This window comes from Meles meles, chromosome 17, assembly GCF_922984935.1.
Source record: "Meles meles chromosome 17, mMelMel3.1 paternal haplotype, whole genome shotgun sequence".
In the NCBI taxonomy this organism is placed as follows: Eukaryota; Metazoa; Chordata; class Mammalia; order Carnivora; family Mustelidae; genus Meles; species Meles meles.
In genome coordinates this window covers 32,076,807-32,104,347 of record NC_060082.1, presented here as the reverse complement: position 1 = coordinate 32,104,347, position 27,541 = coordinate 32,076,807, and the positions used below count along the sequence as shown (strand labels likewise).

Here is a 27,541-nt window from a genome sequence, read left to right as displayed (position 1 = left end):
ATTTTTTGAATTCATTGTAAATATTTAATCAGATCATTTGGTAGGATTAGCTCCCCTCCCCTGCCTTTCAAACTAGGAAATAGATAAAATGGGCAAAAAATGTTGAAGAAATTTTTTCTTGACTGTCCCAAGCAGATATATTGGGCATAAATAGGGGGCCCAAATAATATGCCCAAATAATAAATATTTGGGCATAAATAACATAAATGAATATTAGTATTAACTCAAGATGTAATATATTGAGAATGTGGACTGATCCAAATGGGTACATGCTTTTTATAAGATTTCTCTATGTTTTTTCCAGATTTAGAAAGGATGATATAAAGAGTATGTTAGAATTAGCTTTTCAGTTTTTCATCCACTCATAGAATATGACTGAAATTTCAGTTACCTCTGCACTGGTTTTATTCTAGTAAAATTTCCTTTGAGGAATTCTGTACCTTTTGTTATATTTTTAACTGTTAGATAAAGCTTGGATGTTTTTTATGCTGTACATTTTTGTTTGTACCTAAAATGAATCCAGTTTATCAAGAAAGATAAGAGTAAGTTCAAAGTGAATCATGCTTTCCAGCTGTTCTGTTAGTTGTAATTTCCTGGGCCATAAAGTAACTGCTCTAAAAATACATATAAATTGTTATTAAAGAAATAGTGTATTAGCATAGAAGATGTGGAGGAAAAACCTGTAAGTAGAAAGAAAAGAAGAAAATCATGTATATGCCCTCTGAGAGAATTCTTGAATAATTTTTTTTGATAAACTATTTGTCTTATGTTAACTTGTTTGAAGATTGAACAGAAAGCAGATTGTACAAAAGGATTGTCAGTATGTAGAGACTGATGCATATATTTCTATAAGGTGAAATTTTTCTTAAGATCATTTAATGTACTAGCCCTATAGGTAAAGTCAGTATGTTTATACTATCTGATGTAAACGCTATGTTTAGATAGAATACACCAGGTGTCCTTTTAGTTTGTTTTGTTTCAGACCACTGGCTGCAGTTATATAGGATCAGGCCAACTTCAAAATAGGAGTAAAAGGAATACTTTATTTACCATCGAATGCCCTTAATGACAGTTCCCATTTCAAAGGATATAATTTTTAAGAACTGGTGCTATAATTCTGCAATTCATTTATACTTATATACTTATTGGACATAGCAATACATACTTAAAAAATGTTGCGTGTAATTTGCTCTATTTCTAATAAAGAGTATTAAAATTAAATTGTCTAGTATCTAGTATCTAGTGTCTAGTATTACTTTCAACAATTATAATACCTGTTTCAAAATTCACTGAAGAAAAATATACTGTCATGTTAAGATTTTTGTAAGTTAAAAATGAAATGCAGCAACTAAGTTTATTCTTTAGTTAAGAAACTGTAAATGATTCCTGGGAATTTACAATAAGAAAACTTTCTGGTGTTTGTTTTTGTGTGTGTGTGTGTGTGTGTGTGTGTGTGTGTGTGTGTGTGTGTGTGTTTTTCCATCAGCAACTCAACCATCCAAATGTAATTAAATATTATGCATCATTCATTGAAGATAATGAACTTAACATAGTTTTGGAATTAGCTGATGCTGGTGATCTGTCCAGAATGATAAAGGTAAGGTTTTGTTTTGCTTTTTTAAAACTAAGTATTTTTTTTTTTTCTGATAGAATTGCTCTATAAACATATAGGTATATCAGATATTTTAAAGACCTTGGTGAAGTACTTTAAGGTATGGTAGATATGGAATGAATGATAGTAGTGTTAATTATCATTATGAAACTGGTTTACCTGGTAGAACTCATTCTGCTCAGTTGAGATGTGTGGACACTCAGAAACCAACTTGGAAATAGATCAACAGATTTGTCTTCTGTAAGCTGAAGTTCAAATTTTGCAACTTGATTTTCTGAGCAGACCACGCTTGATCCTTTATCTCTGGACATCGGGCAGAGGGGACAGAAAGAGAGTCTAGAGAATCTTGATCTTTTCCTGGGAGGGATTCGTCAAAGAATAAAGTGGGCTTTGCATTCAGACCTTGCACATCAAACCCCAATTCAACCACTTTAAAGTTTATTTAACTTTCTTCTCCAAGAGCATGTTAATTGGGTTTAAGTTCAGCTACAAGTTATAGAAACCCCCAAATTACAGTGTTCTAAAAATTGCTTGTCCTTAGGCAGATTACTTCTGTGTATGACAGTTTCTCAAAAACAAAATAATAATAGAACCTACCTCATAGGATTGTTGCAAATGACTAAATATTTGACATTTATTAAGACCTAAGAACTTGGGGTGCCTGGGTGGCTCAGTGGGTTAAAGCCTCTGCCTTTGGCTCGGGTCATGATTCCAGGGTCCTGGGATTGAGCCCCACATCTGGCTCTCTGCTCGGCAGGGAACCTCGTTCCTCCTCCTCTCTCTCTCTCTCTACCTGCCTCTCTGCCTGCTTGTGATCTGTCTGTCAAATAAATAAATCTTCCAAAAAAAAAAAAAAAGCCCTAAGAACTGTCTCACACATAGTAAAGCTATGCAAATGGAAGCTTCTGCTGTGTTATTACTGTTATTAATTATATTTCCCTGTTACATAAAATTCTGAAGCTGATGTAGCAGCTCTGATCTATCAGACTCTCAGAAACCAAGCCTATTTGCAGCAGATCAAGTCAGCTCTCTGAGGCAGGAAGGGACACAGGGTACTTGCTGGCTGTATCTTGAGGCACTTTACTGGATACTGCCACATAACATTTTTAGCTTCATCCCTTTGGCCAGAATTTAGTCTTTGGAACCTAAGTAGCTGCAAGGGAGGCTGGAATATATAGTCTTCATTCGGCTGGTCCTGTGCCAGCTGAACTTCTGTTACTCAGAAGACATGTTGAACAGGGTGGGAATCAGTGAAGACCAAACAAATGAGACAAGCAAGGCTCTTTACTCTTTACTCTGAGCTTGCTATAGCGATGGAGTCAAGCATTGTCCGTAACATTTTAACAGAGATTCAGAGGCAGGCAGAGGAATAGGAAATCTTTGTAATGGGAAAAGTAAGCCTTTACGGATGACCCAATTCGAGGTTGTTGGCACAAAGAAACTGTACCTGAGCTACTTTGAAGTGAGGCATCTCACCTGGCTTTCTGTGATTGGTCCTAAGTTGGAAGCAGGGACAAAAATTAGGGAAGCTGTCAGTTAATTCAAGTCCTGGCCATTTGAGGCTAATTGTTAGAGAGTTACTGCTCAGCTTCTTCCATTGTTGCTAGGGATGCCAGTCTGGCTTCCTGCACACCAGACATGGCGGGCTGGCGTCCTGGGATGTTTGTTATGTATAAAAGATTGGTTTTCCGGTCAGGTTGCTGAAGGTTGTGGTTCAAAGTTCTGTTTTTTGTTTTTTTTTTTTAAGATTTTATTTATTTGACAGAGAGAGAGCACAAGTAGGCAGAGAGGCAGAGAGAGAGAGAGAGAGGAGGAAGCAGGCTCCCCGCTGAGCAGAGAGCCCGATGTGGAGCTTGATCCCAGGACCCTGAGATCATGACCTGAGCCGAAGGCAGAGGCTTAACTGACTGAGCCACCCAGGCGCCCCAAAAGTTCTGTTTTTATATGATCTGGACATTGTCTGTATAGTCAGTCTCCCAACAGATACTGGAACACAGCCACTAATCCCTACTCCGTGCAATTATTGTAAGGCGTTCTTAAAAACAATGTTAGAGGCTTTATATGCATTACCATGTTTATTGTTCAAAAGGATTCTGGGGCTAAATTTGACGTTCAGAGAAGATAACCATCATTACTAGTAAATAGAAGAACTGATGTTTGAAATTTGGGTTTATCTGATGCAAAATTACATGTGTTTTCCTTTAGAGGCCCTTAAAGATTTTATATCACAGAACTCCTTTGAAAAATCAGATGAACACCCTTGACCTTCTCCCCAGAGAGATGTTGATGCATACACACTTTGCCTTCCATTACTAAGCCTTCAAAGTTTTCGGATCAAGGTGCTCACTGGTTCTCTGGCAGTAGCTAGGAACCCTGCTAGCCAGTGGGAGCGCCCTGTCAGCTGGGTCAACTCTCCTGCCATTTAACTTCTCTTAGGCTTAGTTGTCTCATCCATAAGATGGAGGCAGTTTTGAGATTGCTTGCTACATTATAAAAATACTACATGACTGGGAGTTAATATTTTTATTATCACAGAATGCTATCAAGCTGACTCTGTTTAAAGTCCCATGGTGAGAGTGACTCACTTCTAATCAGTTATCTGATTTTCTGTTTTAGGGACTTCCCAACACTAGCACTGTCTTTCCAAATTAATGAACACTAAATTAATTAACCAAGTAATTAATTTGCGGTTTTAATTTTAAAAAGAAATGCAAACACACAAATGCCAAATTTATTAAATAATTATCGATCAAGATGAGGCATATAAAAGCAAATGTAAATAGTCCTTAAAAGAGAGACAACTAACATGCAATTCTTGGCTTAAACTGTAAGTGCAAGCGTTCTTTAAATGCTTGTAATAGGAAACAAAGAGAGCAAATCTTCATTGGGCAAATACCGGCTGAAGGCAGATAAAAAACAAACAGTTTCAGTTATCAAGTCTTGCTCCCGATTGAGAGATTGACGTTTTCATTCTCTTCTAGTTTTTTGCTCTTTCCAGTCTAGTGTTCTTTGCAGTGGTTCCTCCACACCTAGAGTTTGCTGTCCCTGCCCATTGCCAAGGCACACCTGAGCCCATAGCATTCACCTTGAAAGAATACTCCTGTCCTTTCACCGCTTGGGAAAACTAGGGCAAGATCAGAGTGCTTTATAGAAGCCCTGTGATCGCATCTTTAGCAGATTTGGATTTCTTAAACCCTTGAGGGAGGAAAAATTTGTCAGTGTGTTTTTATATTTATTGTGGTGATGAACTCAGCTCACTTATTTAAATGGCTCTTGCCATCAGTTGACATTTCCAAGGAATTTTTTTTTTATTAACTGACCCAGTAAGATCCGTTCAGAACAACAGATTCTGTGTTTGGTAACGAATAGTAACGTACAGTTGTAGATTGATAACTATACTCTTAAAGTACCCTTGGGGCTTTTGACTAAAATTTGAAGGTATCTATCATGTAAAAGATTACTTAGGAAACTTTTTTTTAAAATAGAAGATATCAACTTATTGCTCTAAGTTATATGTTTATAGAGCAATTTATTGTACTTTGATAGAACTGAATTAGTTCAGAGAATTAGTAATATCATTCTCCCTTCCTGTCTAGTAGACATTATCGTATAAGCCTCTAGTGATCCTGGTCTTTATTGTAGGTACCCTTAGTCTACTTCATCAAGATGGAAGAGATTCTGGGTTTGATTTCCCAGATCGTCTGGGAGTCCTCCTAAAGGTGGAAAGTTGTATTGCAAACTTTCAGATCTTAGAATAGTCTCAGCATAATGGCCATAACAGAAAGCTATTCCAGTGTCCCTAAAAGAAAGTCTGACATATGGTTACATTTATGTATGTCTTTTATGATAAATAAAGAAGGACAACGAGGAGACAGGGGTGTTGCTGTTCTAAGTGAGGTGATGAAAGAAGACCGTCCTGACTTCCGTCTTGCACTCCACCTCCGCCAGCCTTTTCCCACTTACTGTCCTAGTTCTGTTTTTACTCTGCAGACACTCACTCCTGACCCTGTTCCCAACACCACAAGAAATGGTTCTTGAGGGGCGCCTTGGTGGCTGAGTTGGTTAAGCTTCTGCCTTTGGCTCAGATCATGATCCTGGAGTCCCAGGATCAAGCCCCACGTCTGGCTCCCTGTTCAGTGGGGTTCCTCTCCCTCTACCCCTCCCCCTGCTACTTCTTTGTCTCTCACTCTCTCTCTCTCAAATAAATGAATTAAGTCTTGGAAGAAAGAAAGAGAGAGAAAGAAAGAAAGGAAGAAAGGTAAAGGAAGGAAGAAATGGCTCTTGAATGATCTCTCATTAAATCCAGTGGGCTCCATCCAGTGCTCACTCCTCTTGATCTCTCAGCCACCTTTGGCTCTGCTTCTCATACCGCCTTTCTTAAAATACTCCTGCGCTGGCTTGTTGAGTCCCATTGTGCCTTGGTTTCCTTCCTTCCTCTCCGGACACACTGTTTCTTCATAACTGAGTCATTCTTTTCTCTTGGCCCTTCATGATGGAGTTTTAAAAGTTGCATGCAGTCCTGGCTTTTTTTCCCCTTTTTGGTTTATACTGTCTCTTCATAGTTGATGTCATTCATGCCGGTGGATTCAGTACTTTCAGTATGCTTGTTTTCTAATTTTTTTTAAAAAAGATTTTTATTTATTGGACACAGAGAGAGACATCACAAGCAGGCAGAGAGAGATGAGGAAGCAGGCTCCCCACTGAGCAGAGAGCCCCATGCAGGGCTCGATGCAGGGCTCCATCCCAGGACCCTGAGATCATGACCTGAGCCGAAGGCAGAGGCTCAACCCACCGAGCCACCCAGCGCCCCGCTTGTTTTCTAATTTTTTTATCTTTAGGAGCTGTCTTTTAATTCTGAATTCATGTTAGCTCAGCACCTCTGTAAAGAAATTCATGATCTTCCCCAGACTAGCCTCCTTCCACGTTTCCTAACTCAGAGTTCAGCACCCGTTTGCCCAGGACTCTTCTTTCACACTTCTCTCTCCTTACCTCCCGCTTCAGTCTGTCACCAAGTTCAGTTTATTTTTCTCTTAAATGACTTTCAAATATCCCACCCAGCTCTGTTTCCATTTCTCTCCCTGTAATGTAAAGTACTATCGTCTCTCACCAGAGAGCGGGAGGTTTTAAACTAATCTTCCAGAATGTTTCTCCATCAGTCTTTTAGAGCAGTGAGAAAGGAGAAAAAAAAAAAAGGAAGGAAGGAAGAAAGAAAAAGAAAGAGAAGGAAAAGAAAAGAAAAACCTCTTCTTAAATCCTTCTTGAGTTTCTAGTTGGTGGTAAAGATGTTTGTCAAGATTTACTCAACCTGTGGGATCCTGAATGTAAGCTCTCAGAGGGAGGAATCTTTGTTTGTTGGGGACCTCACGAATCCCCAGTGCTTAGGACAGTGCCCTGCACAGAGTAGATGCTCAACAAGTATCTCCTGTAGAAGGCAGAGATACCTTCAGTTTCCAGGGAGGTGCCTGGCTCATAGTAGTAACTCAGTAATCACATGGTCAGTGAGTACGTAAAAAGTGATATTTTCCTCCCTCCCATCCTTCCTTAATTCCAAGTTGACTCTTTTGACCTCTGCTATGCTTCTCTGTTCTGGGGACCAGTAAGTGAATATGGGTGGTTGTTTCTTGCTGTTTCACTCTGGTCTCACCCGGAGTTGCTACAATATTGAGTGGTATGCTGGTGAGAGAGAAGACGGTGTTTTGAGCTGATACAGGAAGGGTATTTTTTCCGGCAAGAAATTCAAAAGTACTTTTCTAAACATTCTTATTTGTGCTATAAGCTGATCTTTATAAAAGATCTTTATAAAAGAGACTACATTAAGGAAAAAAAAATCATAGGAACTTCTTTTATGAAGGACTATGATGGTGACTTAATGCTTTATAAAAGACAGCAGTAGATACTTGAATTGTAAGAAAATGATTCATTTCTTTTTAGGGGGTAATATTATAAATCATAGTACATCACAACAATATATTTCACTGTCTCAAGTCTTCAGCTTAATTGGGGTAGAAGAGAAAATATAGCTCCTGGTCTGTATTCCAGAAACGAACCTCTGAATAGCATTGCATCAAAGATTTTTACAAGTAAATAATTAATTGGTTTAGAGCAAGCTGACAAATATAATTAAGCAATTTATAGTTGAAATATTCAGTATTTCTCTAATTAGTGACAAAGGAATACCTGAGGCTGTGGTCAGATGAAATACTTCCCAGATGAGTTTTAGGATAAAAGGAAATCTAGAATTTTTCATCATATATTTCTTTATCATCAGTAATCAGAATTTTAAAGGAAAAACAGACTCTTAAAAAACAGATTTCAGGGGCGCCTGGGTGGCTCAGTGGGTTAAAGCCTCTGCTTTCAGCTCAGGTCATGATCTCAGGGTTCTGGGATCGAGCCCCGCATCGGGCTGTCTGCTCTGCGGACAGCCTGCTTCCTCCTCTCTCTCTCTCTGCCTGCCTCTCTGCCTCCTTGTGATCTGTCTGTCAAATAAATAAATAAAATCTTAAAAAAAAAAAACAAAACAGATTTTAGTGTATCAAGTTGTGATTTATATACTATGTATTTACTTTATCATACCTTAAATTAGACCAACAGTTTCTCCATTTTGCAGTATGCCTCATTAATACTGTTGATTTCACTCTGTACAGCAAAGAAACAAATTTGGTGATAGAGACTTGGTATAGAGAAGATGAGAGACAAATCTCAGCAGGGTGTAAACAAAAGCTTTTTTTTTTAGGTGTCAATAGAAATATTGCTAAAATGTGTTTAAACTTTTCATAGTCCATTTTTCCAACGTATATTCATTGAATTATTTATTATTTTTTATATTTATAATTACCTCTTAAAAAGTCAGTTTGAGACAAAAGAAAAAAGTGCATATCTTTAACATTATATTTATAAAAACCTTCATTTTGCTAAAATGTCAGTAAAATACAATATAACCCAATGTAATAAATCTCTTAGGGGGAAACTTAGAAGTTTGTTATCTGTCAAAGATTTTCATACCACAGCACACTGGCTAAGAAGTCAGTCAGCATTATACTTACAGTTTTTTTTAGTGAAATATTTTTAGTGAATATGGATTACTGATTTAAGTGGATATCTATTTTGTGTCAAGAGTTTGGCACAATTCCAAATAATAAGTTAAGACTATCTCTTTTTTTCCTTGTTTTATTGAGATGTAATTAACATACATCACTGTGTAAGTGTAAGGTGTACAGCATTATGGTTTGATTTATATGTATTGTGAAATGATTGCCGCAGTAAGTTTAGTTAGCATCTGTCATCTCAGATATAATAAAAAGTCTTGTGATGACAGATCTTAGGATTTACTTTTATAACAACTTTCCTGTACATTATTCAGTGGAAGTATTTGGAGTCATCGTGTTGTACCTTCCATCCAAGTACTTATTTATAAGTGGAAGTTTGTACCTCTGACCACCTTCCACCCGTCCTTCTTCTGCCCACCCCCTGTCTCTGGAAGCCACAAATCTGGTCTCTTTTTATGAGTGTGTGTGTGTGTGTGTGTGTGTGTGTGTGTGTGTGTTAAATTCCACGTATAAGTGAAATTATACAGCATTTCCCTTTCTCTGTCTAACTTATTTCACTTATAATGTCCTCAAGGTTCATCCCTTGCAAATGACAGGTTTTCCTTGTTATTTTTTTTTTTTAAAGATTTTTTATTTATTTATTTGACAGAGAGAGATCACAAGTAGGCAGAGAGGCAGGCAGAGAGAGAGGAGGAAGCAGGCTCCCTGTGGAGCAGAGAGCCCGATGCGAGGCTCGATCCCAGGACCCCGAGATCATGACCTGAGCTGAAGGCAGCGGCTTAATCCACTGAGCCACCCAGGCGCCCCTCCTTGTTATTTTTTTTTAATGGCTGAATAATGTTCTTCTGTGTGTGAGTGTATGTGATATATATATACACACACATGTGTACACACACACACACACACACACACATAGCACAACTTCTTTTTTCCATTCATCTGTAGTAGTCATTTTTGTGGTTTCCATGTCTTGGGTATTATAATTAATGCTGCTGTGAACATAGGGATGCCAGATATCTTTTTGAGCTAGTATTTTCACTTCTTTTGGATATATTCCTGGAAGCAGAATTGTGGGATTATATGGTAGTTCCATTTTTAATTTTTTAGGGATCCTCCATACTGTTTTCCATAGTGGTTGTACCAGTTTACAATCCCACCAACACTGTATAAGAATTCCATGGCAGCATTTGTTATCTTTTGTTTTTGTTTTGGTTTTGGTTTTTGGTGATGCCATTCTGACAGGCATGAGGAAATATCTCATCGTGATTTTGATTTGCATTTCTCTAATGAGTGGTGTTGTTGAGCATTTTTTCATATATTTATTGTCCTTTCATATATCTTCTTCAGAAAAATGTCTATTTAGGTCTTTGCCCATTTTTTTAACTGCATGATTATTATTATTATTGTTACTATTTGCTGTTGAGATGTATTAGTTCTTTATATATTTTGAGTATTAACCCATAATCAGATATATGGTTTGCAATTTTTTCCCCATTCCATAGGTTGCCTTTTTGCTTTGTTGATCATTTCTTCTGAAATTTTTAAATTCAATATGATGACTCTTATTTATTTTGTTGTTGTTGCTTATGCTTTAGGTATCCTTTCTGAATAATTGCTGCCAAGACCCATGTCGGAGGTTTTTCCTATTTTTTTCTTTTTTTTTTTTTAGGAATTTCATGGTTTTAATGATTTCATTCTAATTTCGTTCTTTTACATGTGAATATCTACTTTTCTCAGCACCATTTATTGAGGAGACTATTTTTCGCCATTGGGTGTTCTTAACTCCCTTGTCCAATAATTAGTTGACTGTACACGCTTGGATTTATTTCCGGGCTCTCGGATTTATTTCCGGGCTCTCAGATCTGGTTCATTGATCTCTTTGTTTTTATGACAGTACCATACTGTTCTGATTACTGTAGCTTCATAGTATAGTTTGAAATCAAGAAGTGTGATGCCTGCCCCTTTGTTATTCTTTCTTAGGATTGCTTTGGCTTTCACTATTTGGGGGTCTTGTGGTTCTGTATAAGTTTTGGAATTGTTTTTTCTACTTTCATAAAAAATGCCATCAGAATCCTGATAGGGATTGCCTTGAATATGTAGATGGCCTTTGGTAGTATTGACATTTAAACAATTTAAAATTCTTCCAACTCTGAACACAGGATATTTTCCATTTATTTTAGTGCCTCCTTTGATTTCTTTCATCAGTGTCTTACCGTTTTTAGGGTAGAAAACTCCTTGGTTAAGTTTATTCCTAAGTATTTTATTGGTTTTGATGCTATGGGATCATTTTCTTTATTTCTTTTTCAGATAACATATTGTTAGTATATAGAAACAATACTGATTTTTGTACATTAATTTTGTTCTGTGTAACTTTACAAATTCATTGATTAGATAGAGTTTTGTTCAGTCTTTAGAATTCTCTGTATAAAATCATGTCATCTACAAATAGAGACAATTTTACTTCTTTCTTCCTTTCTAATTCTGATATCTCTTATTTCTTTCTTTTGTCTGATTGCTTTGGCAAGGACTTCTATGATGTTGAACAGGAGTGGTGAGAGTGGGCATCTTTGTTTTGTTCCTGATCTAGGTTATCTTTTCTTAATATATTTAGATATGTGCTGTGCTTCTTGAATATGCAGCTTGTATTTTCTGCATTGTTATCAATTATATGGCATTCCCTTTAAATTTGGTAGAAGCCTTAAAACTCCTTTCCTTTATACACACATAAAGTTACTTTTATATGTTGATTTTTACTGTGTTTAGAAATTCACTTGTAGGGATGTCTGGGTGGCTCAGTGGGTTAAGCCTCTGCCTTTGGCTTGGGTCATGATCTCCGTGTCCTGGGATCGAGCCCCACTGTGGGCTCTCTGCTCAGCAGGGAGCCTGCTTCCCCTCTCTCTCTGCCTGCCTCTCTGCCTACTTGTGACGTCTCTGTCAAATAAATAAATAAAAATCTTAAAAAAAAAGAAAAGAAATTCACTTGTATTTTTCTTTTATGGCTAATTATCACAAAGTTAGCAACTTAAAACAATACAAATTTATTATCTCACAGTTTCTGTAGATAAGTGAGTTCACATAGTGGTCAGTGGGTTCTCTCTGCTCAAGATCTTAGAAGACTGAAATCAAGGTGCCAGCTGGGGCTGTGATTTCATCTGAGGATTAGGGCTTTCTTCCTTGTTTGCTGGTTGGTTAGAAGAATTAATTTCCTTGCAATTATATGACTATCTTTGTGGTTATCAGCTGGGGAACATCCTTGGGTCCTGTTCCCTGCCACATGGCTCTCTCCATAGCCTGGCAGTTTGTTCCCTTGAGGCCAGCAGTCCAGTCTCTCTGGCTTTGAATTTCTAACTTTTATGAAGGGCTTACTGGGTTAGGCCAGGCCTATCAAGGTTAATCTCCTTTTTGGTGAACTCAAAAGAAACTGATTTGGAGCCTTAGTTACATCAGCAAAACCTTTCCTGCCATGTGAGACGATAGAAGAATGATAATTCATCATATTCACAACTCAACTTAAACTCAAGCAGAGGGAACTATATACAAGAATTTCGGGATTTGGGGGGGTTTGTCCTACAATTTTGTGTACCATAGGCTTTGATAAATTAGCTAAAATACTAACAGTGTTTTAAAGATAATTTTTAGCTCCAAACATTAGAACTTACAAATCTTGTTCACCTTTTAGGTGTGGTTGTTTTTTACATTTGCAGACACATTTTTATTTGCACTTATCCAAATTTAGAGGTTGGACTAGAAATAAAATCACTTTGAGAAGTCTTTTACACTTTTGACCTTTGAATCCTTAAAGCAATAAAATCTTCCCAGTAGTATCATCTATCTTGGATGACTCCGATTTATAGTTTACGAGGACACCTACACTTTGCATTTCAGTGTCTGGGATAAAATGTATAGTCCAAGCCAGGCAACTATGAGAATAGCCAGTGATTCCAAATGTGATCTGTTTCCCTCTGAGTCTTTTATATAAGATTGTTGTCTATGTTGCATATGACCTTAGAATTATTTGGAAGTTTAAGGTTACAGATCAGTGGGACTATTTGAAAAAAATCCATACAGAATTGAATATTATATACATATGTATATGTACATAGTTACCGACTCATGCATGGGCAGCGATGTGTTTTTGTATCCATATAGATTTATGCCTACATTGATATGTACATGTAGGTGTGTTATACAGAACTATTTGTATAAAAGCAGTGTTACTGATAAAATATCACCTGGGTTTTCTTCGATACTTAAGTACTTTGACATAATAAAAAGTAGTATAGAACTTGGAGATTTTAAAGATTTTATTTATTTATTTGACAGATAGAGACCACAAGTAGGGAGAGAGGCAGGCAGAGAGAGAGAGAGAGAGGAGGAAGCAGGCTCCCTGCAGAGCAGAGAGCCCGATGCGGGGCTCGATCCCAGGACACTGGGATCATGACCTGAGCTGAAGGCAGAGGCTTTAACCCACTGAGCCACCCAGGCGCCCAGAACTTGGAGATTTAGTAAATTAAATCCTAATGACCATTATGTAATTCTGTGAGTATAACTAAAAGGTGATATGTAACTTCAGAACTATATTTACTTGGGAAAAGTAGAAAATAATTTTTATCTTTTATTTATTTTATTTTTAAAATTTATTTGACAGAGAGAGAGAGACAGTGCGAGAGGGAACACAGGCAAGGAGAGTGGGAGAGGGAGAAGCAGGCTTCCTGCCCAGCAGGGGCCAGGATGTGGGGCTTGATCCAAGGACTCTGGGATCACGACCTGAGCTCAAGGCAGAAACTTAACCATTGAGCCACCCAGGTGCCCCTAGAAAATAATTTTTAAAGGACGACTTGCTTTTTACATTTTAAGGTAACACTGATCCTAAAGCTGCCTTTAAAAAATCCTGTAACATCACGAGCAGTCATACTGGTAGCTATAACAGTTAAGTAGAGAAGAGATACAGACTAACCCCCCCGCCCCGTCCCGTGAATTTCTGCCAGGAGACTTTTACTGTCTCATTATTGTTCTGTGGTGTTTCCCTTGTCCATTAAGAATATTGAAATATCTTTCCAACTCTCTTACTGATGTCTGGTAAAACAGAACCAGAAAGAATGTATTAAAGAGGCAAATGTTTCTGTTTATCTTTGTGACCTTGTGTCTTCCTGAAGATTAACTTTCTGCTTTTGTGTCTCACTCTTTCTGTCTCTAGTACTCTTGTGCAGCATAGAAAATGTCTTAGATTTCCAAGTGTCTTCTCTATTAGTTTTAGTAACATAGAAGCTTCTGTTAAAAATTAACCAGGTGGCAGCAGTTCGGGGATTATTCCTTGTAGTAATTCTGATGCATTCATCTATTCTTACTGATTTTTTAATGTCCTAAGTTTCCTCAGTATGAATGTGCTAATGTTCCGAAGGCAACTTCTTTGGAGGAAAAACATAGGAGCTTATTTTTCTTGTTTGCTAAATAACTTAAGGGTTCCCCCTCATAAGACTTAATTGCTCAGAGAAAAATCTTTACCCTTCCAACCCTAAGATGAAACATATTTCAGCTTCCTTAATAAGTCACATAATTTTGATATGGGAGAATGAATGGATTATATTGGTATTCTACTAAATTATAATCTAAAACAGCTGAATACTCTTACTGGGTTTTCTGACATTACGTGAAAGGAAAAAAGACAAGTGGAGCTTGCATGGGAAATATCAAAGTAGATAAACTCAGATGCCAATGATAAGTATTTTCAGTGGTCTAATGGCTGCCAGTCCCATTCCACTTCACACCTTCTAGAGTGACTTCACGTTGCTGAATTTTATTCAAAAGTGCCAAGAGTGAAAATATTCACATGCTGCAAATTAGTATTACAAACCAAAATTCTAATTGAGACATAACTATTTTACATTTTTTTATTTTTTTAATTTATTTTACATATATTTTATTTTAATTTTATTTATTTAATTTATTTTATTTTACATATATTTTTAAATTTATTTTACATATATTTTACATTTATATAATTCTCAAAATTGTGTATAGCAAGTATTGTGTGATTTAGTCTGTTCAGACCTCCTTGTACCCTTTAGAAGAAGAATGTTTTTGCAGAAAGATTAATACGTAGTACACATCACACTTAGAACCATCAGTTACACTTGCAGAAGCATTCTATCCTTTCCATCACCCAGTTTCTGTGCACTGAATTTCTTTGAAACAACCATTGCAAAATGTAGTCTTATGAAAATGCATTATAGTTACAGAGATATGTTTGTCTCGGAACATAACATCCCTTCTGATGGTAAATGTTTGACCGATTGCAAGTTTCTCTAACTACCTGTCATCTCATGTGAAGATCATTTATAGTATTAACTGGACCTATGGGGATCTCTGAGGTATTACTGTTATTATTATTTGCTTTGTTTTTATTAACTGGAGATTTAAGGGATAGGACATACCAGGAAAGTAGCATTATTTTTATATGTGAAAATGTTCCAAGCAGCATTTCTTTATGTAAGTTTTATTTGTACCTGAGAGTGTAGAACCGTAGATTCTATTTTAGAGACATTGGGGACCTTACAGCTCATCTCCAAACTCTGTTCAGTATAGGGAGGAAATGGAGGCCTACCAAGGTTAAGGTTAAGTGGCATGCTCAGGGTAACACAATCAGTTATGTCAAGGCTGATAATCAGGTCTTTAGAAAAGACAATAATAGATATAGTAGTGGCACGTTAAATATCTGATGACATTCCGAAGCAGGAAGTATGTCCTTATATTAACATGAATTATTTACTTCCTCTTGTTAGTTACTTGGAAGAAATGGGCTTGGGGCTTGTAATTCTAGTTTTCTTATTACCTCATAATTTCTCATTATTGAATTATCTTTTTCCTGATCTTCTGCAGGAATGCGTTGCATACCCAGGATCACACTTGCTACTTTTAGTTTTTGTTTTAACTACAGCAGTACATTTCTAAAAGATTCTGTGTATATTATTCCTGGCACCAGCTACACAGTTGTGGGTCCTTCACAATTGTTAAGAATTTCAGCATGGCAACAACAGAGCATTAAACTAAATACAGTGCCCTGCATGACTACACAGATCGCTCATGAAGCCAGCCCTGGCTGTTAAAGATGTTTTGTCTGAAACTTTCTTCTTTAAAGAATAACATACCACACTGTGGACTTAAATATTTTGATACACCACGGAGATTAATTTTTTTAATAAAACAAGAATATAATTTTCTGCTTTTTCTCTGTGGATGAGTTTATTATAGGTAATATCATTGAAGTTTTTCCCAAAATTTCTTGAGAGGAAAGCCAGAATGGCAAAACTTAGAAATAAGTGGTGTATACGTTCCATTTGGAGCGGTGGTCTAGAGTGCAGAAATCAAGTCATCCAGTTCAGTCCAAAAAATGGTCCTTAAATATGCAATCGTCCACTATATAACTGGATTTGGTGTTGGATATTTAATTTGGAGGAGGATGTTAAGTGATTTTTTTCTAAAGGTGTGACTATTTCCCAGCATCTTCAAATGGAAGCAGCTTGCCTTAGCATCCTCTTTTATATTAATAAATATGTATATACATTGCTAAAGTGGCAATATGAGTATATTTTACCAGGTGTGCTGAATTTCACCTAAGAGGCTGGTAATCTTTTTACACATAAGTGAGAATATAATATATTGTGATGTTTTATATGTACATTGACTAGCTTTTTGATATGTCTATTTCTGGAATTTGAATAATGTTCAGTGTTTACTTGAATGATGTTAATGGAGATAGTAAATAGGTTTATAAAGTAAACAATATTTGAAGCTTTGCATAGTGAAAAGACTACCCTGTTTTTAAAAAAAGACTAAATAAAAGTTAATTCCAAGTGATAAGGTATACCTGAGTGCTAGTTTCTGCCTCTTTGTAAATTTTCAGATACTTTATTTTCAGATTAAAAAAACTTGAAGTTCAGTTTCATAATGTAAATATAGTAAAGTGCCATATTGGACAATCTTCCTTTTCACATAAATGTTTATTGATATGAACCTTTAAAAAAATTGGCTACATTATTTCTTGCTTTATTAAAAACTTACCACATGACAAATACATGTGCATTGTAATTTCTGTTTCTTGGCATTAGATTTTTTTCCCTAATCTAGTGCTAAGTAGTTATATAGGGCTGTCTTTATTTTAGAAAAAAAGTGGATTTTTGAACAGTAATGCTATTTGACTAAAGAATTAACAGATATGTCTATAGTAGAATAAATTTCAAGAAAAGATTTTTTTTTAATATTTTGGCATTGTGAAAGTTTCTCCCCTTTAATGCTAATATAAATTTCACCAGCAGTAAAAAAAATTCAAATTTTCATTGCCTTTTTTCCGTTCATCCTCTTTTTAAGAGATGGCCAACAGTGCCACCATCAGAACAGACAGGCTTTTCTCCTAAGTATTGGTTTTGTACAACAAACAAAAAAACAAACAAAAAAACCCCTGCACTTAAGAAATGATGGAAAACTGCATGTGGTGAAACAGATAAGACATTATTTGTGAGATACCAATGACATAATGAAACTGCCTCTGATTTCTTTTATGAGCAAATCAGGTTCATAAAATTATTCTTCAGAAACCTGTTACTGATTTGGATACCTACGTTTTTGCCAGGTCATTCTGTCTAGGTAGCATTGTATTGATATCAATTTATTGTCTTCATCTTTAATTTGTTGTTCAAAGAGATGGTCTCAAAGAATATAAAAACATGAAAATGATCAGACCATCTTGGTTTGATAACATCTTCCCTAACGGTGCATTTTGAGGGCCATTTTTTTCATTCCGCTTTTTCCTATATATGTGATTTATTGTTTAAATAATGAGATTTTAAAAGTAATATGCCAAATTAATTATGACTGTGATGATTTCAGAATCTGTATTAAAGCATAAAATTTATCTTTCATGGTCTGATGCTTACATGATGCATTATATTTATTTTTGAATGAAAAGAAACCTGGTCCCCATCTTCCTGTTGACATCAAACAGTCTTCTGATATGCTAATCCAGCATCAGGGAGAGCACATAGACAGGCTTTATTTGGACTCATTCCAAATCTGAAAGAAAATTATGTGTATAGAACTGATTTTGCAGCATGGCCCCTTAGAATGAAGAGTGATGTTGACACCGTCTGCAATTAAAAATACTGAATATTGAAACATGATATGGGAGGTTTTCAGCATTTTAGTAATACCCTGATTTGCTCTTTAATTACCTGGTCATCTAATTGTTACTTGCTTTTCCTACCGATGTTAATAGCCCTTGAAATTACTAAGTTCATTTCCATAGTTAACATTAATCTAAAGTTACTGGCTTTTCCTGAAAGATTTATCCTTTTGGTATATTCAGTGCATATGAGACAGTAGATATAATCTTTTGCTAAGTATGAACTAGGGATATCAGCAGATTTCCCAGTGTTCTTTCAGCCTGCCCTCAACTGGTCACAGGGGTAAAAAATTGATAGAGAAATTTGCTTTGCAGTTACCCAAATTACAGTTTCTTCATTTTCAATAACAAATCAAATCAGTTGAACTTCCAAAAACTTTTCCAGAAAAAATACACTATAGTACGCACTTAAATGTTGATACCTGTTAATAACTATTTGTGTTGTTTAAAAGTTAAAATTATCAGAAGGTGTCATAAAAGCTTCCTTATATGTAGTATTTCATGTTGGTCATTTGTAAATATTGTTAAACAGGAAACCAATTGCATTTTTGTGTTAGAAAAATAATTTTTATGTAATCTTGATGAATCTTAGGAAACTAAGAACTTTGTTCTTGAAGGAGATATATTCTTCTAGCAAATGTAATATAGGAAAATGGGCATAAATATATACCTCTGGTTTTGTAGTTCTTTGGGTGATTGAGGGCCCACTCTTTCCCAGCTAGGTTGTTGGTGCTCAGCTTTTTGCCTGGACCTTCCTATAATGTTTTTCTTCCATGAAGTTTGGTTTCATCCATTCAAAGTACGGGTTTGTTTTTTTTTTTTTTTTTAATAATATGCAGTAGAAATATTCATGAAAACTTTTTACATAAATCTCTTTTATTTAATTTTTAATAAATTAACTGATATTTCAAATCACCAAGGTGGTTCAATATTTAAAAGGAATTCTATAGTGAAGCCTTCTGTCAGGAGAAGAATTGTCTTCTAATGAACATAATTACCTTCAGGTTTTCAGACTATTTTATTCTGGGTTTTCTTAAAATGAAATTTGACATCATCCTTTTAGGCTAGGGAATTATTTTAATAGATGTTAATTTTTTGAAATCTTGGGCATCACAAAGATGTAGCTTTATATGGACTATGCTAACTTCAAATATAATAGCGAGAAATTTAAGTAATATGTCAGGTAAAAATTCTTGAAATCATCTCACTGTGGGAAATCATATGCTTTTTAGTTGGCAATAGATAGATAAAACTAAGTGTTTTTCTGACTTAAGACATTTTGCATGTCAGAATGTAGTCTGAAGATATTTTAATTCCTAATAATTCTTATTTAAATTTTTAAAAAAGCATTTTAAGAAACAAAAGCGGCTAATTCCTGAAAGGACTGTTTGGAAATACTTTGTTCAACTCTGCAGTGCATTGGAACACATGCATTCTCGACGAGTCATGCATAGAGGTAGGATAAAAATCACAAATAATTTCTAAAGTTGTTTTAAGTGATGCAGGTTATTAGGCAATTTAAGAATAAATACCTTCCAGTCGTGGCATAGTATCATGCTTTCTCAGTTAATTTATTTTCAAATTATCATTTACTAGGATGACAAACCTTTCAGTAAAGCCCTACTTGTTTTAAAGAAAAATGAGAAATTAGTTATTGTTCTGCTTGCCTCTTCTGAGCATCCTGCTAATAATGTTGGTAAGTTAAAAGAAGGAAAAGGTGCAGGAAAGCAATTGATTATGTGTAAGGAAGATTCAGCGAGCAGTAAATATTAGGGCCATTTCATTTCTTAATTTTTAACATTAGCTCTTAATATATTCTTGATTGTCAATCAAATAGTTGGGCAGAGCATGTAAAGATAGCATCACTTAGGAACTGTTCCTCTGATTTTGGGGTGTGAAAAATTTCCGTACAGTTTATTTAAGCAATTATGATTTGTAAGGTCATCTAAATAATTATGTTCATAGTAGAGTTATGATTTTATATTTTATGTAAATGTATCAATAAATTAATATTTAATAAGATATTTAATATTGATATAAAATGGGCATAAATTTATTTTGTGCTTTGCATTTCACAAAAGTTTCTTTGAAAATGCATTTTAAGTGAAAATTAGGAGCAATCTCTATCATGCCGCATTGATGATTATTTCTTTATCAGAGGACTAAGAACTCAGAAGTAATAAGGCTATATCAAAATTATCCAGAATGAAGTAATTGGGTCAAAATTCCAACTGACTTTCTTTCATTTTTAAGACGGAGTTTAAATTCTGCCATGAAAAGTATTTTAATCCTTGAAAATACCTAAGCTGACATCATCTTTCACCTGATTCCTTCATCTCTTCACAGATATAAAACCAGCTAATGTGTTCATTACAGCCACTGGAGTGGTAAAACTTGGAGATCTTGGGCTTGGTCGGTTTTTCAGCTCCAAAACCACAGCTGCACATTCTTTAGGTAAGAGACACAGTATAATTTCATTCAGTTATCGTGTGCGTGCGTGCGTGCTTGTGTGTGCATGTGTGTGCTGAAAAACAACATAAGGGATGTATTAATTATATGCCAGCTCTTACAGTCTAAAGACGATTGTTTTTAAAATCATCAGATCCTGAGTAGATCCCTATCATTCTCCATTAAACATAATGTGTCCATTCATGTGACAGTTGGATACTTCTGTTAATTAGACCCCAGGTAGACATTTGGTCAAAAAAAAAAACAAAAAAAAAAAACTAATAAACAAACTTGGTTTTAACAGTTGCCATGGAGCATTCCTTTCATTCTTCATTTAACAACATTGAGATCATATGGAGATACGATGATTAAACCATATCATGAAAGAGTACTTCACCTATTTAAAAATAATGTAGTAATTTGTAAATGTTTATTTATTAAAATAACACATATAGTTGTGATTACTGCAGAGGGGAAAACCTTAAAGATGGTCTAAAACTAATGAGGAAAATATTTCTCCTAAGTTATATTGAAGATACCTGCAGTATATTCATTCTAAAACTAATAATATAGCAATGTCCCTTTTATCTAAAATAGAACGGAATGTAGTAGCTGTTACATTATGTTAACAATGAAAAAAAGTTGTCCACTTCGGAAACAATAGAAATTACTAGGAAGAAATAATTTTTAAATCTAATAACCTAAAGAGAGAGACAGAGCTTCTCTTAAAACTCTTCAAATCACATTTTGTTCTTGTAAATATAAAACTTAACTAGAATGGTAACAACCAGAATAAAATAAGAATTAAGATAAAAATAAGTTGACTTCAATTTAATGGTGCCCCATCTTTGGTATCATAATTTCATTGAAAACTATTAAATCTTTTTATAAAATTGTGTTTAAATGTGAAATAAAAAACTTTAAAATGGCCTGATGAGGAAGAAGTGAATTACACTAAATAGTAGAATAGTGAAATGAGCATCTGAAATGGTTGACTAGACTTTTTAAAGTTTTTCCTGCTTTGTTAGTAAGACTCTGTGTGGCCCCGAACCTGTCATTTAATTTCTTTTACGTTTAGAACAGTATCTGGCTCATAAGTAGGCAGCCGGTCACTGCTGAATGACAAAATATTGGACCCTGGGTTAAAGAGTGATAGAAAGATAACACTTTACCCTTTTCACAGAGTTTTTATTTTGTCAAGTATTCTAAGAAAATTAATTTTCCACTGATGTCGAGTAATACTGTCTTGTTCCCTTTCACTTTACATTTATTTTTAGAGAGCATTACAAATTTTTCTGGTTAAGAAGATTTGATAAGAAATGCATAAATTTTACTGGCACTTTCACAAGTTTTATTTGGAAGTTACAACTCTTACAATGCAAATATGAAGAAAACGTAGACTATTCCATGTCAGTGTCATTTCTCACAGTAAAAGTAACATGTTTTCACTTTGTTATTCACCTGGATGTGTTAACAGAATTCTGTCACTTAGTTTACCTAGAAATGCGAAATTACACTTACAGACACACACACACACACACACACACCCACTGCACGCCTGCATACCCATGCTCAGACACACACGTGTGTTTCTTAAATGCTGCTTTGCAGACTGTCGCTGTGAGCGTGCTGTAGTCACCTGACTCGAAGGACCTGGGGAATGAAACTAACAGCAGTTTTGGAAATGGACTTCTTTAGCTTGCCTGCCCCTGCCTTGGACAAAAGTTCTAAACAGGGTTGACAAACGTGCATCTTCAAGTTTAGGTGATGTGTTAGTTCAAATTATGTGATATGGAGAGTAAATTCACTAAGAAATTCTATCATATCAGGTTTTATCTAAATCACTTTACTTAGGGTCATATAGTTTTATGTAGCGATGTAAGTATATATGTGTGTGCTTGTGAAAGAGATGGGGCCACCTGTAGTGCAGCCAGCGAGGAAGGAGCAGCGAGACACTTTCTTTGATGAATGAATCGGTAGAAAAATAATTTCTTTCACAAGTATTTTTTCCCATATTATTTTGAGAAAAAATATTCTTAAAATAAGAAAATGTCTTTTATTCCTGCTTGTCTTCTCTGCAAAGTATCGATTTTGATGGTCTGAAACTAAAGTTCAGTAAGCAAAGTGTAATGAACATCCAGAATTAAAGATTGAATTCTGGCCTACCATGACTATGTGGATCCAATAAAAAACCTATTTAGAAGGATCAGGAAAAATTGTCTGCTAACCAAGAATATGTATAAAATAACAAGGATATAAATCCTGACACAGGCTTATGTTTGTTGCCTTACATTACTTATATTTATTTATTGTTTTAGAAGATTTTATATATTTATTTGATAGAGACACAGCAAGAGAGGGAACACAAGCAGAGAATGGAAGAGTGAGAAGCAGGCTTCCTGCTGAGCAATGAGCCTGATGTAGGGCTCAATCCCAGGACTCTGGGATCATGACCTGAACTGAGGGCAGATGCTTAACGATTGAGTTACCCAGGCGCCCCAACTTATGTTACTTTTAAAAGAATTATTACCCTTATATATTATTATCATGTATTTTTATTTTTAAGAGCAGATCCTGACTTTGCTTCTAAGAGTTGATTATGAAAAGCAATTGAAATTGTGGCATCTATGTGAATTTATTTTGCTTATAGAAAATATGGTAGAATTATAGGTTTTATTCTGTGTTGATTTGTTTTCTGATTTTACTGAGGGTAATATCTGTAGGGCATGATTTATCACTAGAGCAGGTCTAAATTTTAATGTAACTACAAATAAGTGAGATCTGTATGTAGTTAATACTGTTTTTACATCAAATGAAGTTGATCTTGGAGCCCAATTTCATTTAACTTTGTAAAGGAGATGTTTTTAGGCATTTAACTCAAAAAACAGCAAAAATTAATAGGATTTTAAAAACATCTTGCTACAGTTATGCACTTATATTTTCTGTTGCCCAAAATATACATTACTATTCAGAAATGAAGTAAAGGATGCTGTTTTTTCTTACTTTGATTCATTAATAGAAATTCACACTTCCAACATTTCTTATTTTTTAACAATCTTTAAAAGATTGTCAAGCGTTTGAATTTTTTAATTTTCTGTTCATTTTGTATCACTTATTTGTATTATTTCATTTTTTGATAACAAATGAACACGCAGTAGAATCTGTAGTTCTGTCACATTTTCTGTAGCAAATAAAGTTGTACAGGTGGTCACATTTATAGTGTTTTCAGAACCATTTTTCTTAAATAAAAGTATGTCAACAAGGAATAGGCTTAAAAATTACAAATATAAAATCTGATGTTGCTGGATGTTCAGACTATGTTCAAATCCTCAGAATAGGAAAAAAAAATACTCAGAGGCCTTCACTTTTCCTTCTACTTCCTCCCTGCTCCCAGCATATACGTTGAATCACAGTCTCTCTCTTTTCTTTTCCCGCTTCCTTAATCCATAGTGACTTTATGTTTAAACTAGGAAAATGTTCTCCCTTGTTTCTAGTATTTTAAGAAAGTCAACTATATATATTTCCAGCAGACTTACCTTCCTAAAAGAGATTATCTGATTATATCACTTCCCCCCAAATCCTTGATTGTTCCCTGTTGCCAAGAATGTCGTACAGAGTCCTTAAGTAGTCAGGGTCCTCTGGAGTTTGATGTCCTCTGTAACTTTTCATTCTTGCCATTGACTACACAGCCCTCCCTCCTTATGAGCCAGCCGTGTTTTTCCTCTTGCTTTGTTCCAAATGTGAGAAATAGCATGATGTTTTGGAGAGAATGGAGGACATCTGGATTTACATGTCCCTTGTACTGTAGGACTTTGATCAAACCATTTATTAACTTTTCCAACTTCTCAGTTTCCAATTGATGAAAACAGAAATGTGGATAACTATTCTATGTTTTGCCCTAATCTCTAATAACACATAAACATAAAGGTGTTTTCATTCACCATAATGTGCTGTTAAGTTGCTTAGGTGAATATGAAGGTGGTATTGGTGGTGAAGATACAGCAAAGGGATGAAGGGAAAAAGGAGAAGGAATTCATGTACTGTTTATTGTTCTTATAAAGTACCTGAATTGAATCATTTAAAAGACAGTTTTAGTACTTTTCTTATGTTCTAGGGACCAGGAACAAGCCTAAACAAGACCAGTGATCTTCACTCAGTGTGGGGCAAGGGAATAGATAATTATCTTATGCTTTCGTGTTTTTTAGCCATGTGACAGAGCGTGACTAGGAGGAGGATTATGTTAGAAGGGACATGGTCAGATAAGGCCTCCTCGAGGAGGTGACTTTGAACCAAGATCAGGATGCAGAAGAACCAGCTCCGCATGACCTAGGGAACAGTGTGTCAGGCTGACGGAAGAGCATTTTACACCAAGGGGCAGGCGCAGGATAAGCTCTGTCTGTGGAAAGTTTGCTGGAGCAGCGTGAGGGAAGGGTTGTAGCCAGATGTGGGGAAAGCTCCCATCTCATTCTAAGTGTGGTGACGAGGTTCTGCAAGACGGTAATTGGAGAGCAACATGACATGCTGTGAAGACCGCAGCCATGAGCCTCTTTTGCCTTCTTCGGGATAATCATGCCCACTATTGTCTGCTGTTTTCAGGTTCTTCTGCGGCCGGTGGTGGCCCTCCTTTATCTCTGAGAGCCTCTCAGGATGTGCTACCCAAAACTGAACAGAGATACCACATGAACTCGTTAGCTCATAGTATAGAAAGTTCGTTGCTGCCTATAATCTATGATCTAGGCAGTTCCTTTGTTTTTGTCCCCCTCCTTTTGTTTTGTACATGAAATTATGTTAAGTCAGATTTCATTTAGTGCTTTTGTATTGATTTGGACAGAGGGTGTTGCTAGGGAGACTAATGGTAGGATTATATATATCCCTGTGAATCTTGCCCTTTTTTTTGTATTGGCAACCTTATAAATGTTACAGGTGTTAAAAAATCTGTTATATATATAGATATGTATATGTATATCTATATCTTAAAATTTAAATGAGGACACATCTGTCTCCCTTGACTCAAACTTCTTAACAGTCTAGGTAAGTGGCTTTTAAATTTCTTGACAATGACCTCAGTAACAATGTGATCGCACAGGAATGTAACCGTCTATAACTGAAGCAAAAGGTTCCTGTGACAGTGTATTGTCTGATCTGTTTTATTTTACTGAAAATAATGCTAGTTGCAACCCACTAAATTGATTTTACAACTCATTAATTGATAATGGCCTGTAATTTGGAAAACACTGGTCTTTGTTTACAATTCATCCATCCAGCCTTCCTTTCTTTCTTTCTCTTTTTCTTTTTTTAAGATTTTATTTATTTTGAGAGAGAGAAAGAGAGCGAGTGTACATGAGCTGGGAAGGCAGAGGGAGAGGAAGAAACAGATTCCCAGCTGAACAGGGAGCCCTACACTGCTTGATTCCAGAACCTTGGGATCATGACCTGAGCCCATGGCAGATGCTTAACTGACTGAGCCCACCCAGGCCCCCCAATCATGCTGTTCCATTTACTTAAAGACAGATTCCCCCTTTCCACATACTTTTAGACATTCTCTTGCCTTGCTGCTTGGTTATTAGGTCATTTAATCCATCAAATTAACCATTTACAGTATTTTCTGTGTTTCTGGGGGTGGGTAATAACATGCCTGGGAGCTCTGTACAATTTACAAATCATTCCATTCCCTAAGACTCTTAATGAAATGTGTGAACCACGGGTATGGATTATTCCCCTTCTAGAGTCACAAGAACTGAGGCACAGAGAGGTAAATAGCTAGAGGGTAGTGAGTGGGTCTGTGGCTTCCTACACAGGACTTACTCTCCCAACAAAACTGACTTTTTTTCACCGTATCAGTACCTTGTGGCATGTTCTCCTACTCTAGTCATGTTTTTATCATTTGTTGTTTTTATTTCCGTCTGCAGTTATCTTGTTCTGTCCTGTACATTGCCTAGGAACCCACATATGAGACCAGAGTTTACCCCCCTCTCCTGGACTTGACTGCTCTTAATGCTCCCAGATTCAGAAATAAACAGGAAATAGACTTCAGGGATATTGAGGTCTTTCTTCACAGTCATTCTGCCTATGGGCAACTTTGGCAAATATTTCTAAGTGGCTCTTCTAACCTGAAAAGTACAGTTAGACCAAAACTTGTGAAATAGGAACATGGTAATCAGGGTATATTTTTCTCACATCATGAATATACAGAATATACTTTTGTTACACTTTTTCCTTAACTTACTCTAAAGTCTCTTTTCAGCAGATGTCTGACCCAGAGGCAGATTGCTAAGGGATCAAGTATCTTTACCTTTGGATATTTAAAAATACAGCAGAATACACGGAATAATTTTTATGTATTCCAAATATTTGATTTTTAGTAAAATCATATCACACTACCCTTATTTCCTATAATAATGACCCAGAGGAATCCTCTTCTGCTATGAACTAGCAACAGCAGTAAGAATGAATCTGTATATAGCATTGTGTAACTTACAAGCAGTTTTAAAGGACATTATCTCCTTGTTCCTCGGTGTTCTCTAACTAGGTAGGTTGGCTGTTACAAAGTAGGGAACTGAGATTCCCTAATACTGACCCTGACCTCTGCTCCTCTACCCTCCCTAGAATTCCTGATCCTTACCTTATATAACTTTTCTTTTCTCATTAGGACTTCTTACCTTCCAATATGCTATATAATTTATTTGTTATGCGTCATACTTTTTTCTCTCTCCTCCAGCTAAAATTTAACCTTCATGAAGAAAGGGGTCTTTGTGTTTTTGGTTTGGTGATGTGTTCTAAACACCTAGAAGAAGGCATTGCACATAATAGATAATAAATATTGATTAAATGATGAATGGGCGTAGAGACAGGCTACACATCAAAGGATGAATTTAACGGAGTCTATCAGTAAGTGTGGGTTAGATTGTGCTCAGTAAGCAGAGGTCAGGTTCAGTATTAAAGGATCTCAGTTGCTTGGCACTAAAGCGTATTCTGTCTGGTCACCCGAAGTCCACTGTGGGCCTCCTGTGGCTCCCTAGGGTAGCTGTCCTCTCTCCATGTGGTGACTTGGCATAGCAATGTAAGTTTTTGCTTTCTCATGAGGGTGAGAGAACATGGCCAATCACTTACTGGCTCTGAATTAAACCCGTTCTACTTCTTTATAACAGATAATGCCCATTCATATTTTTTGAGACTTGTCCAAAACAAGTCTCACGACCTTACTTGTCTCAAGGGAGTGGGGTAGTATCATTTCCGTGTGTTAAGGAAGAGGAGAAC

General features: G+C 35.9%; 1 protein-coding gene across 2 annotated transcripts in view; it reads left to right on the top strand.

Annotated features, from left to right (window-relative positions):
* The window catches only part of NEK7 (NIMA related kinase 7), a 156,618-nt gene that overhangs the window by 96,451 nt on the left and 32,626 nt on the right, over positions 1 to 27,541 (top strand). Inside the window, exons 5-7 of one of the 2 annotated variants that reach the window (XM_045982740.1) lie at positions 1,487 to 1,597; positions 19,184 to 19,292; positions 20,183 to 20,290. In XM_045982740.1, the coding sequence (XP_045838696.1) occupies positions 1,487 to 1,597; positions 19,184 to 19,292; positions 20,183 to 20,290 (328 nt within the window). The remainder of the gene's footprint in view (positions 1 to 1,486; positions 1,598 to 19,183; positions 19,293 to 20,182; positions 20,291 to 27,541) is intronic. The other variant, XM_045982741.1, reaches the window with a different exon arrangement.